The sequence below is a fragment of the Onthophagus taurus genome, chromosome 2 (assembly GCF_036711975.1).
Source record: "Onthophagus taurus isolate NC chromosome 2, IU_Otau_3.0, whole genome shotgun sequence".
Taxonomy (NCBI): domain Eukaryota; kingdom Metazoa; phylum Arthropoda; class Insecta; order Coleoptera; family Scarabaeidae; genus Onthophagus; species Onthophagus taurus.
In genome coordinates this window covers 26,174,103-26,187,315 of record NC_091967.1, presented here as the reverse complement: position 1 = coordinate 26,187,315, position 13,213 = coordinate 26,174,103, and the positions used below count along the sequence as shown (strand labels likewise).

Here is a 13,213-nt window from a genome sequence, read left to right as displayed (position 1 = left end):
AATAAATCTAACCGTTGTAATACAGTAGAGACACGACATTCGCGGCTTCAAATTACGCGGATTCGCATATTCGGGTTTTAAATTTTGTTACCTTTTTCAATATCCACGACTCGATTATTCGCGCATACATAGCAAGTACGTCCTTTTTTTTTGTTTATTTAAAACGAAGGGTTTACTGTACAAGCAACCAGCTTCACACGTGCGTTTCTCTGGGAATCCCTCATATGATCGATTTTAATGTTTGTGTTAGGTTAGGTGCTTATTTTTGTGTTCTGTATTTCATTCAGGTTAGTATTTCTCCTACTTTTTACACCATAATTTTATAAACAATTAATCTTATAACAGTACTCAAAATGACTAAAAAAAGACCTGCGACGGAAATAAATTTAATTGCCAAACGTGCAAAGTCAGTTATGTAACTCTAGAGAAAAAGAGTCAAGTTCTTGGTATGCTCCGGGAAGGGAAAAGAGCTACCGAAGTAGGTCGGGTCTTTGGTGTCAATGAATTTACGATAAGATCTATAAAGAAACAAGACGATGTAATCAGAAATAGCGTAAAATGTAGCATACCTTCATCATTAAAAGTAACATCACAAGTTCGTCTTTATCTTTGGATTGAAGACCAAGGTCGCAGAAATATACCATTAACTAGGGCTAGATTAATGGATAAAGCCAAGGAACTTTATCAACATTCTTCGGGTGATATGGATTGTGCTCCATAACATTAAGTTGTGTGGAGAATCAGCTTCAGCTGATCATCAGCAAGCTGCAAAATTTGCTAAATAAAATTAATAGAAGAAAAAGGTTACTGTCCTGAACAAGTATTTAATGCGGATGAAACCGGATTATTGGAAACAAATGGCAACACGAACATACATTTCAAAAAATGAAACGACAGCTTCTGGTTTTAAATCAGCTAATGATAGAGTTACACTTTTATTTTGTGTAAATGCGGAGACTTTATTACAAACCCGATGAGGACAGTGCTCATACCACGTTAGGCGAGAAGGATTCTGCTCGTTTGAAAAGCCACACCATCTTCCTATTAAATCTTCTAACGTGTTTAACTTCAGACGTGCTAATTTCTCTGACATTGATTCGTACCTCTCTACTATTAACTGGGATACAGAGCTAAATACTCATGAAATAGACCCTGCTGTTGATTGAGTTCTTTTATTACCATTTAAATTTTGCCATTCAAAAATTTACTCCGATCAAGCGCAAATTCACTAGTGGTTTTCCGATGTGGTTTTCGCGAGATACTATCAGAGTGATCAGAGAAAAGCGAAGGGCTCATTTTAAGCGGAAGCGGTCCAAAAAAGGCGTTTAGAAGATGCTTATGAAATCACATGATCTATTAATATTATATACCACCGCATAGAGCAAAATATTTTCTCTTGATACTACATGGTCTCCGAATCTCTTCGGAAATGTTGCATAAATTTGGCAACATTGCCGAAGAGATTGGGCTCTGAGATATAATTAGAAAACCTATTTTTTAAATGAGACACTATTATATTTTTAAATTTTATACCTAGATATTTTTATTACCTAGGTTTGTAAATGTAATTGCTTAGAAATTACGATTCACAATTTTTATACCCTCAACAAATGAGACGGCCATGAAAGAAAAATAAATGACACGAAAACTTGTTCTTGCAACAAAAACCACTTTTGACAGACTGCTAGTGCGTATGAAAAGGCCTTTATTATGGTGCCTGGTAGTTGATGACTTGATGAACGCCCTAACAAAAAACAGATTCAAGATTCAGGGGTATACTGATGACCTGGTAATCATAATCCGAGGTAAATATGATACAATCATAATTCAACTAATACAGAAAGCACTACTACTCACCAGTACTTGGTATCGAAGCAATGGGCTCAGCATCAATCCAAATAAAATCAAAATAGTTCCTTTCACTCGGAGAAGGAAGCTACAAATAAAAACACCCTCCATTGAAAGCAGAACTATTAACCTCAAAACAGAAGTTAAATACGTAGGGGTACTACCAGACAGTAAACTAAACTGGAACTCACACTTAGATAAGGTCAGGAAAAAGGCCATCATGGCAAACCAGATCTGCCGCAGGCTCCTAGGAAGTAACTGGGGTCTCAAACCACGAATGGCTCATTGGGCCTACGGAGCAATAATTACACCCATGGTCGCCTATACCTCACTGGTTTGGTGGCCAAAAACAAAACAACTCAGCACAACAACAGCTGGCACAAATCCAGCGGTTAGCATGTCTTAACATAACAGGTGCAATGTGATCCTGTTCGACGGCAGCTTTGGAAGCCCTACTCGGTCTCACACCGGCCCATTTATATACAAATGGAGGCAGCTTCAAGTGCTGGTGCCAGTAATCATAGCGCCAATAATGAACAAATCCGCTAATAAACCGTCCAAAAAATCGACATCAGAACAAACAGTACTGTTTCTAGAAAGGTATGAACAATATCCTTGTTTGTGGAATCAGGAAATTCCACAATATAAGGACCGACTAGCAAGCTAAGGCCAAAATGAAGCTGTCAGAAGGATAGTTGAAATTATGAAGATCTTCTTGATCTTCATGGCATAATTCTCTAATTAAAGTACTAGACGCACCTAGGTTATTTTTACGTGCAATCCACGATCTAACCCAGTAACTATGTTTTCGTTTTTTTTTGTAATAACGTGTGCAGTTCCAAGGAGCATATTTGGACTACCACATTGATGAAGTACATCACTTGACGCCATTTTTATTACTGTGCCAGTACACAATTATAACATTTATGTCCAAACAACTTCTGGCGCCAGCTAATTGGCGCCACTAAACTGGCGTTGTACTGGCGCCAGTAATCCGTGCATGTGGAAACTTAGCTTTACTTGCAGTATATTTTTACTGCAAGTAGCTCAAGTCTGATTAAAAATTTCCTCTAGTGTTTTTTTATTTTAGTTTCATTGTGTTGTATTGTGTTGGCCCTTGTGAGCACTTGATTACATGAGCATCTTAATGCAATTTTTGAATATTAATCGATCACTTGATTGTACAAACATCTAGTTCTTTTAAAACTACCAAAAATCTCATATATTTGGCATATTTAAATATTGTCGGTGTCATAACTTTCTAATATGATAATAATTTTTCATTTCTTACCTAATACGGAAAAATCTCCGGCACCATGTATCGATAGGAAATATTCAGCTCTATGCGGTGGTACATAATATTAATTGACCACTTGATTGCACAAGCATCTTGTTCCTCTAAAACTGCGAAATCCCCACGTAATAGCCGTATATAAACATTTACGACGTCATAACTTTCTTATATGATTCGGATAAAACTGCGAGACCGTGTAGTATCTATAGGATTTTTTTGCCCTATGTGATTGTATATAATATAAATTTATCGCAATATTATCTCCTAATTTACTTACTTTTTGAGTAATAATAAACAATTTTTATCCGAACATATCAATTAGGAAATGTGAATTAGGATAGAAACCGTTTTTATGAGTTATTTTATGAGTTAAAATGCTTTTTAATAACAATAAATAATACATACAATTTTAATATTAATAATTATAATATCCCCAAACTTAATGACTAAGAAACTTATTGCACAAAACACTCAATTAGTATCTAGTAACCAGATCAGAGATTCCGAATATATTCCTGTGCAATCAATCCAAACGTAAACAGTATTGATTTCGATGAAGCATACAACAGAGTTTGCAGAGCTACAATTCAATTTTCTCTTTCAAACAGAATGGTGGATGCGCCCCTGATTTACTTCCTCAAAAATAAGCCACAGTAAATAAAAGAATCGGGCAATAAATCGATTTGATTAAATAAACAACCAACAGTAACAGAAATAATTCATAAACATTGTGCGTCGAATCGATTTTGTTTCAGAAATAGACTTTTTATCCTAATTTATGCGACTACTAGAAAAATGTGTTTAAAACACCTGGTATGTTTCATAAATCGCCTTTTTTCCTCTAGTTTTGCGTGTTTTATTTTAGCTTCGGTGAAATAATAAAATTCGCTATGTTCTCTTGTATCTTATATTATAATAATATATGGGAATATGAAAGTGCTTACATTCTCGTTGTTTGTGCCCTGTAGGTTAGATATTAGATCGTTCAACACGATTTATTACATTCGCCGGAAAAGAAATTACTAAGAATAAATCGGAGTTGCTTTGAGCGATGTTTGATTTAAACCACCATTAATTTAATTTTAAAATGTTAGATTTAATTTCTTTTTCTTTGTATTTAAAAAAAACATATTTTTATTACTTTTTACGAATACATCTCATAAATTTTCCATATAATGTAACCCGACGTCAAAATATGACTTATGCTAATGGATTTTTCGTGTGTGCTCTGATTTTCCAGAAAAAAATCGCATTAGAGTCCAATAAGGTGAGCTTTGGATAATGAAGCTTTATTTAAAATAATGACTAAAATTCTTGTTATCGAAAAGAAGTTGACTCAAATATAAATATATATAAAATTTGTGATGATGCCCGAAAATTTGCTTTCCCGTTCGTAATAAACCGATCTAATCCAACGATGGTCTTTGCGTTTTTTTATGATACGTTCATAAAACGGAATTTGTCGAGGAATAATCTTTACATAAACCGGCGATATCTCGATATTGGACTAGTAGAGTCTCTAAAAGCAAATGCTGAAAGTGTGAAAATCGCCTTTCAAGGTTGATAACCTTACATATAGTAAAAAGGAAAATAGAGGGTTTGGGTATTGTAATGTATTGTAATAGTAAAATATTATAAATTATAAACAATAAAACACTTATTCTTCTTCTTCACTTCTCTTTAATTTATTTAATATCTTTTTGTTTTAGGAACCCCATTTTGGTGTCTTTTGGATATAGTACCCATTAAAAATGAAAAACGAGAGGTCGTATTGTTTCTCGCTTCCCATAAAGATATCACAAATACGAAGATGGCTGAAATGTCTGAATGCGAATTGTATGATAGCGGTAAGTATAGAAAAACAAGTCCTTCCGAAATCGAAACGAGGAGTTTATTTTCCCCGGAAAATCCATTTGTAACCTCAGCAAAGTTCAAACGCCCTGCTTTCTAATCGATATCATCCGGTATCTAAAACACGAGATACCCTTTTATCGGTAACATGTCACGTCGTCTTCTAAACTAAACTAAAACGGGGTCGGTTTGTGTTTGGTTTATGAAATTATGTGTTACTGTACTATCTACGAACATCATCGCCACAGTTGTGAATACTAATTTCTGTAGACTAAGCAAATTTTCCGTTCAACTCCAGATTTGTTTAACTTTTCATTTTTTAATTTAATTAACTTTAATTAAAATGAAAACAATTAAAAAAATATATTTTTTAAGACTCCTTATATTATTAATACCTTATACAAATTTGGAAATTAGGAGAAACTGTTGTATATTGTGACAATATTTTATAAGATTTTAAATAATATTTTACGTTAACATTGTTCAAGAAAAGCATACTGTTCAAAGGGAAATCAAAATTGAAAATTCGAAGAAAAAATATTAAGGAAGATTATTCCAAATTCATTTTAAAATGGGAATTATTTCCAAAATTGTGTGTTCTAACAGTATTCCAAGCATGCGCCATTCGAATGGAATCCAACAAAGAAAATACAAATTTTCCCCATCATCGACGTCATTAAGATATCTTTACGGAAATGTGCTTTGAGACATCGAATTAAATACGTTGTAGTATTACTTTGATTCATAGGTTGGTATGGAGGTACAATTTGGAAGAAAAAAAATCAAGTTTGATATTTTTCAAATGTAAGAACTTTTCGTGAGCAGCATAGTCCATTAAAAGTAAGATTTTTCTATGTTTTCGTCTCAGCTCACATCTCACAACAAAAGTTCTTTTACAAAAAAGTTGCTGTCACCCATGAACTCCGATTAGCTGCACTTAAATTTGCACACACCAAAATGGTTAGGCTTAAGTTTGATTGCCTCCTACACACTTTCCACCCTTAACCTTTGAGGTACGACCCGAAGTAATTTTATAAAAAAGTCTTGATTCGTTTTTATTAACATCATCATCGCTGTAGTTTCTCTTGTCTGCTTTAACCAAGTCGAAATAACACCTTTATTAACTTCAGCTGCTTCTCCAGAAATGTTACCGGTAACGATATTATGTCTTTTTTTTATTGCTGCTGGGCTGAGGGGAGCGGCCCCTCTCGTCACAGCGACCTATATGATCTATTGTATCTTTAGCCCTCCAAAAGTTTAGGGCAAATGTAGATTCGCAATTAACCTTAGTATTGCTCCAAGGTCTTCTTCCTTTATGTCGGTAGGTGTCAAAAGAGCTTTACCGAAAATTTTGTGTCTTAGACGGCCTCTGGCGACGCAATGACACAGTATATGTTCAGCCGTTTCTGATTTGACGTTGCAAAGTCGAGAAGTTTGATCTACAGCTTGTCCAATGTGCAAGAGGTGGTATTCTAGAGGCGCATGGCCGATCAGGTAACCTAAGAGCGTCCTTAAATCCTCTTTGCTGAGACATAAAACCTTTTTAGTTCTGTTTTATCATACTCTTCGCTTGTCGGTGACCTGAAAAGTTCTTTCCAGCGTAAGGCTACCTTTGAGGCCTCCCAACTGTTGATTATTTTTTGTTTTAGGTGGCTTTTTTGTAGTCAACAACCGGGTTAGGTCCAATGAAGGGCGTTTTCGCTGCCTCTCTGGCTAACTTGTCCGCCTTCTTATTGCCCTCAATGTTTCTGTGACCAGAAACCCACATATCATTGCCCCTAGCGAGTTCTCTCAGGTTGTTGGTACACTCTCTGATCAGTGCGAAGTCACACGTGTAGGCCTGAATTGCCTTTAGGGCGACCCGCCTATCTGTGAAAATGTTTATGGATGCACCTTTCTGTCCCTTTTGTACGTTCAAAGCAGTCCAGAAGTTTTTAGAAACAACTGATGCTTGAAAAATGGTTATGTCCGAACTGACGGGCAATTTAATGTGGCTATTTGGTCCACTCATACTGTCTTTGAAGCATCAGTGTACCAGGCTACGGCTCCTCTTTTTAGTTGAGGCCCACCCTTCGTCCAATTATCCCTGGTTCTAAATATGCGGCAGATCTGGTTAGCCTTTTTCCTCACCGTGTCTATGTGGGAGTTCCAGTTTAATTTACTATCTAGTATCACCCCTAGGCATTTAACTTCTGTTTTGAGGTTAATAGTTCTGTTTTCAATGGAGGATGCTCTCAATTGTAGCTTCCTTCTCCGAGTGAAAGGGACTATTTTGATTTTGTTTGGATTGATGCTGAGCCCATTGCTTTCGCACCAAGTGCTGATGAGTACTAGGGCTTTCTGCATTAGTTGTGTTATGGTTGTGTCATATTCACCTCGGATTGTGATTATCTGATCTGAATCATGAATTCAATTTTTGTTAGTGTTCATCAAGTCGTCGACTACCACGCACCATAGGAAAGGTGCGAGCACTCTCCTTGGGGACATCCTCTTAGCGCCTTAATAGTCAACGACTCGCCTCTTAGACTGGCTGTGATCTGCCGACTTTTCAACATGGCTAGACACCCTTTGATTATCGACGGATGAATATCTTTTACGTTTAGAGCATTCTCTATGGATTCGTAGGAGGTATTATCAAAAGCACCCTCTATGTCTATGAAAGCACATAGGGCTATCTCTTTGGTTGCAATTGTCTCCTGTAAAGTGCTAGTTAAACCATGGAGAGCAGTAATTGTTGATTTTGCTTTCTGATAAGCATGTTGACTCGGATGGAGTGGATTAGTGACAAGCACTCCATTCCTAAGGTATTGATTGCTAATTGGTCTGTATGCCTTGGGATCGGCGTTTGAATATTATGTCTTGCTTTAAGTGTTTCGAACCACCTGTAGTACATTGAAAGTCTTGCCCATCTATTAATTTTCTAAGCTCTTCAGGTTTCGCCTTTAAATATGGAGTACACTTTGACACATTTAAATTGCTTTTAGCTTATTAGTTTAGCAATATTAGTTTTGACTGTACCAAATTTTGAAAAAAAAATCCTCTTTCGTATTCCGTAATAAAAATGATGTTTAGAACTTGATTAAAAATGGCGGAAAAAATTTAAAATCTATACCAAAAAATTGCAAAGAAATTAAATCTTTAGACCCGTCTCAGCGATTTTTCCATAAACTGTTTTTAATTGTTTTAGCCAATTTATCCCTAACTTTTGGGAAGCACTGTATGTAGCGATACAACATAATTAGTTACAACACTATAATTACATATTCAGATTCTTTACACAAGAATAGGTTGTCTTTAATAAGAATTGTTGATACCTACAGCTTTTCGTTTCCTAGTCATTTTAATTTTCAATTTTTCAGGTCACAATTTCTGCAATACCAAGAGATGCCATTTATGCATACAGGCTTGAGAATTTGTTTGTATAAAAAAACTTTGTTATATATTTACAACGTGGGGTTGCGTTCAAGCTGCCAATACATTTTTTTTAAATTAAATATCTAGTTGTCCTTTTTTCTTTATGCTGGAAAGCACAGTTTAACGTCTGGCATCTAATAAATATGGTTTTTGGATATTCTTTATGCTGACAAGGATATGTTGAACTCTTTTTTTAAATTAATATAGGCAGATTTAGCCGCATTTAACTTGATTCTCCATTGCTTGGTGCATTTTGGAAACTGTTATTTGTAGATTTATTTGCTTTATTAGAACTGTTATTTGCTGCTTCTTCGTGATCTTTGTCCACAAACATTATAGGGGTATCATTGACAAAAATGGCAATCATGCTCTAATTCAGGAATATTACTGATATGTAATAGATAGAAGTTCAGAGATTTCAGCAATTGTGAAAACCGGATAGGTAAGAGCTTGCTTAATTTGTAGTGAAATCCCTCATGTCACACTCTATCAAAAGCTACATCTAGGAACACAGTGGAGCAAATTTTTCTTTCTTCCAGCGGCTTTTCAATTATATCTGTGATCCTGTACATCTGTGAAATAGTTAAATGACTCTCTATGAAGTCAATCCGATGATCCGGGATTTCGTTTTCTCGAACAGGTTCGAAATTACAGTTTAGGTGGTTTTACGAGTTTAAGAATCAATAGCATTTCTGCTGTTTTCATACATTAGGCATATAATTCAATCTATAAGATGCGTGAGTTTTACAATTGCTTTGTAAAATTTCTTCCGTAATTAAGTTTAACCCAAAAACGGCTTTCGGATTAATGTTTTCTTTAATTTCTGTTACTATTTCTTTTAGAGCAACGGGTCTGATTTCTACTTTCTCCTGAGTAAGATTATCCCAGTGCAGAATATCACCCTCATTCGTCTGGACAGTTCCTTTAAGATATTCGGCATACCTGTTGGGTTAGGTTGGGTTGGGCTTTATTACTTTTTGTCCACGTACTACTGCGTTTTTAATTAATAGATTTTCCTGCATTGATCTTGCTAGCCTCTTAGTAGCTTTCCGGGGTGAATGATCAGTTTTACAATCATACGACAATTTGCTCGGGTAGTGACTGACGTCTTTAATTCTTTGAATTTCTTTAGTTGCTTCTTATTATAGTTTTATCGGGTGGTGATTTAGATTGATGCCATTTTCTTCTCAGTTTGTTTTTGCTTTCAGAAATAAAGGCTCTAATTTCTCTGGGGTACTTGTTCCGTTTAATTTTTGAAATAATGTCTGGAGTATTAGCCAGTGCAGATTTTTGGATAGCTGTAAGAAATCATTCCTCATCATAATCTGGCTGTTTTAGCAGCATTTTTTAGCAGCAAGTTTTATTTCGTAGCTTCTCCAATCTGTCAGTTTATTTACCAATCTAGACGCTAATGCTATTTGTATAATGCTGTCGCTGAGCGTGAGTAAGATGGGCGAAAGACTGAGATTGATCCAGTAACTCCGACTTCCAGAAACTTAGGACACAGCTTTTCTATTTTATTAATTATATTATTGTGTTAGTTACATTATTAATGTGTTGCAATGCTTTCAGATCTTAGATATCAGTCAGTAGAGCTTAGGATGTAATTTTACAATATTACTTCTGTAATATATGTATTGCGATTGAAATTCTGTGTCTGAATGGTTATCATCATTATAAATCTTTATATTATATTGTGTGTCCTTGTAATTGAAGTAAATCTCAATTTAAAGTGCCATTTTCTATGTGCTTTGACATTTCTTACTCCATACAATGATCAAGGAGATGAATTTTTAAGCAAATATGTGATCGGTGATGAATCTTGGGTTTGTTATGTCACTCCAGAATCAAAACAACAGTCGATGGAGTGGAAAAAACAAAAATTTAAGACAACTTTGTCGTCACTGGCGGTATCTTTCCATGAAGAGGGTATAGAAACGTTGGTTTTCCGCTACGACAAATGTCTGAACAATAATGGCAACTAAGTAGAAAAATTGTTTAAGACGTGCTCTTACATGTACAAATAAATTTTGTTTGAAAAAATGTTTTTATGCGTTTTTTTTTTCAAAACGGTGCTTATTTTCCGGACACGCCTCGTACTAAATACATTTTACCCTTAAATTGTTCTAGGTCATATCCCACTGTTATCTCATTGAGATAAGCACAGATTTTTCATATAACATATCATAAATAACAAAGTCGAAAACTAGTTGCGGTATTCAACAGTTTCTCCTAAAAAAAGGTTTCTTTTGCTTATAGCTCTTTACATAAAACTAACACTTTAATTTTCACCAGACGGTAATCAATAAATTACGTTCCCTTTGACCACCGTAAAGCGTTTATTCAAACTTCTCGAGTTTATAGCCACAAATATTAACATGATCAGCAATTAACTAACTACTGGTACGATAAAGTTTTAATGAAATCGTTGAGCTGCGTCTAAACTTAACAAAATTGCTTTCTGGAAACTGTTAATTATCCGGTGAAACATTTTATAACACCACTTTTTTTCTAAAACTTATTTTATACAACACACTTTTAAAAAATAACAATATATACATATATTTGTTATTGTTTAAATTTGCTTTTTTACTAACAAAATTAATTTTTCAAAATTTCATGCTTTCTAATCGAATAAAATTAACGTTTCTCTTCTATACGTTTCTTGTGAAGTTAATGTTTGTGTGCAGCGGCGGTTCTTGGTGCCAGGTTCCGTGGTGCTGACTCTTGCCTCCTTGCAGACGCTAATGGAAATCTCGATCCAGAGGCACCGCCAGCGAATTATGGCAGAAGGAGGTCCAGAGCGGTGTTGTATCAACTTTCTGGACACTACAAACAGGACAAAATCAAAACGAAACTTAAACTCAACAACGTAAGCAAAACAACTTAAGTTATCGTTTTATTTATGAAGATGAGATGGATTTAATTGATTTCATGAGATAATTTAATTTTAACTAATCTTGTTTATAAATCAAGTCATATTGTTTCATATAATAATTGTGGACCAGTATATATTTAGATACCAATGTATTAATAGGTTGTGTTTATTTAGTGAGTATTTTTCGATTTTTAAATGAAGGTAAGAATTACTTAAAATAAATATACCCTAAATTTATAAACTGTAGCAATCCCTAGAGACTTGTAACTTAATTTTGAACCCTCGTAAATTATAAATAATTCAGTGGAATTTACTACGTAAGCAGGGTAGAAAATTCGCTACCAATATAATCTAAAATTAGGGTCTTTATAATACCCGTTGAAGAAATTAATCTCGTGTTTACAGATTCTGGCGCAATTTTAAGGGGGTATTAAACCTATACTTTAGCGTAAATATATAGTGTACCTTGATGATAAAAAAGATGCCAGATCAACGTGAAATAATAATGTTCCTTCGTTGCGGAATTACCGGTAGGTTTTGCATAGTATTAAAATATACAGTACAGGATGAAATGCTTAATAATGGATTTTCAGTGAGTAAGAAAACCTTTCCGGAAAACCCGGACTTGAGCCTCAGCTATCGCGGGGAAGGCATTACGAATAATTAAAGCTTACAGTGCTTTTATGTACTATGTATCTCAAAAAGGAGTTTTTCATGTTATTATGATTTTTTGAGATGTATGGATGTAAAAAACCGTTTAAGCAGTAAACCTCAAACAATCTCTTGTAACTTCAAAGAGGTTTTATTTTCCGAGTTCAATGCATTTCGGAGAACCAATATTTTTCTTTAACCTTATTTTCAAAAAACGTCAAATTGAAATCAATGATTTCTGAACATTTTATAGAAAAAACTCTTCATCCAAGAAACTTTAAATTTTGGTACAATCTAATCTCAAACATTTTTTCTGTTACCCCAAACTGTAAAATTTCTCAATTCCAAATTATTTTATAATATACAAGGTGAGTTATTAGTATCCCGGTCGACGCGACGATAGTTATTAAATCATTTGAGATAGAAAAAAATTTTTATACAAAAGTTGTTGGACTCATCACTTTTTATAACGTAAAATTATTCTCATTTATATTCAGGTTTTGATTATCTATTTACCAAAACATCAACAAATTATTGCTGGCAAAATTAGTATCAATATTTATTTAGTTCTTGACGATGAGTTATAATTATAGCAAAGAAGAATTAATTCACATGATCTACATCTATGACGAAGTCGACAGAAATGCGACTACAATTTGAAGAAACAGGTAATATTACTTACCAGTACAAAACTAGAACTAAAACGACGACCAATGAAGAAAACGAATTTCTGGTATTGGCAAGCATTATAGAGTGCACTACTACTAGAAAATCTAAAAATAATCTACGACTAAGCCAATCATCAGTGTCTAAAATAATAAAAAGACACAAATATCATCCTGTTCAGGAAATAAGCAAAAATGATTTTCAGACGAGATTACGTTTTTGTAATAGGGTCTTTGCATAAATTCAACAAGATGCAAATTATTTCGATTTTGTGCTTTTTACGGATGAAGCAACATTTCATAAAAATGGCTGTGTTAACAATCACAATTTCCATTATTATGCAACGAAAAATCCTCGTATTATTAGATGCCTAGACCACCAACACAGATTGTCTATCAATGTATGGGCAGGAATAGTGATAAGCATTTACTCGGACCTTATTTTTTTGAAGATTCAGTAAATGGAGAGACATACTTAAATTTTCTTACTAACCATGTAGAAAAATATTTGAACTATGAACTGCTGATTTATGCACGGAATGTGGGACGATATTTAGATACTTAATATCACAACAGGTGGATTGGAAGAGAAGGTCCTACATTATAGCCACT

At 34.4% G+C, this 13,213-nt stretch overlaps 1 protein-coding gene across 3 annotated transcripts in view; it reads left to right on the top strand.

Moving 5' to 3' along the window:
• LOC111419964 (Eag-like K[+] channel) overlaps window positions 1-13,213 on the top strand; it is a 219,965-nt gene that overhangs the window by 143,558 nt on the left and 63,194 nt on the right. For 2 of the 3 annotated variants that reach the window (XM_071194569.1, XM_071194570.1), the window contains exons 4-5: window positions 4,852-4,989; window positions 11,098-11,279. In XM_071194569.1, the coding sequence (XP_071050670.1) occupies window positions 4,852-4,989; window positions 11,098-11,279 (320 nt within the window). The remainder of the gene's footprint in view (window positions 1-4,851; window positions 4,990-11,097; window positions 11,280-13,213) is intronic. The other variant, XM_071194571.1, reaches the window with a different exon arrangement.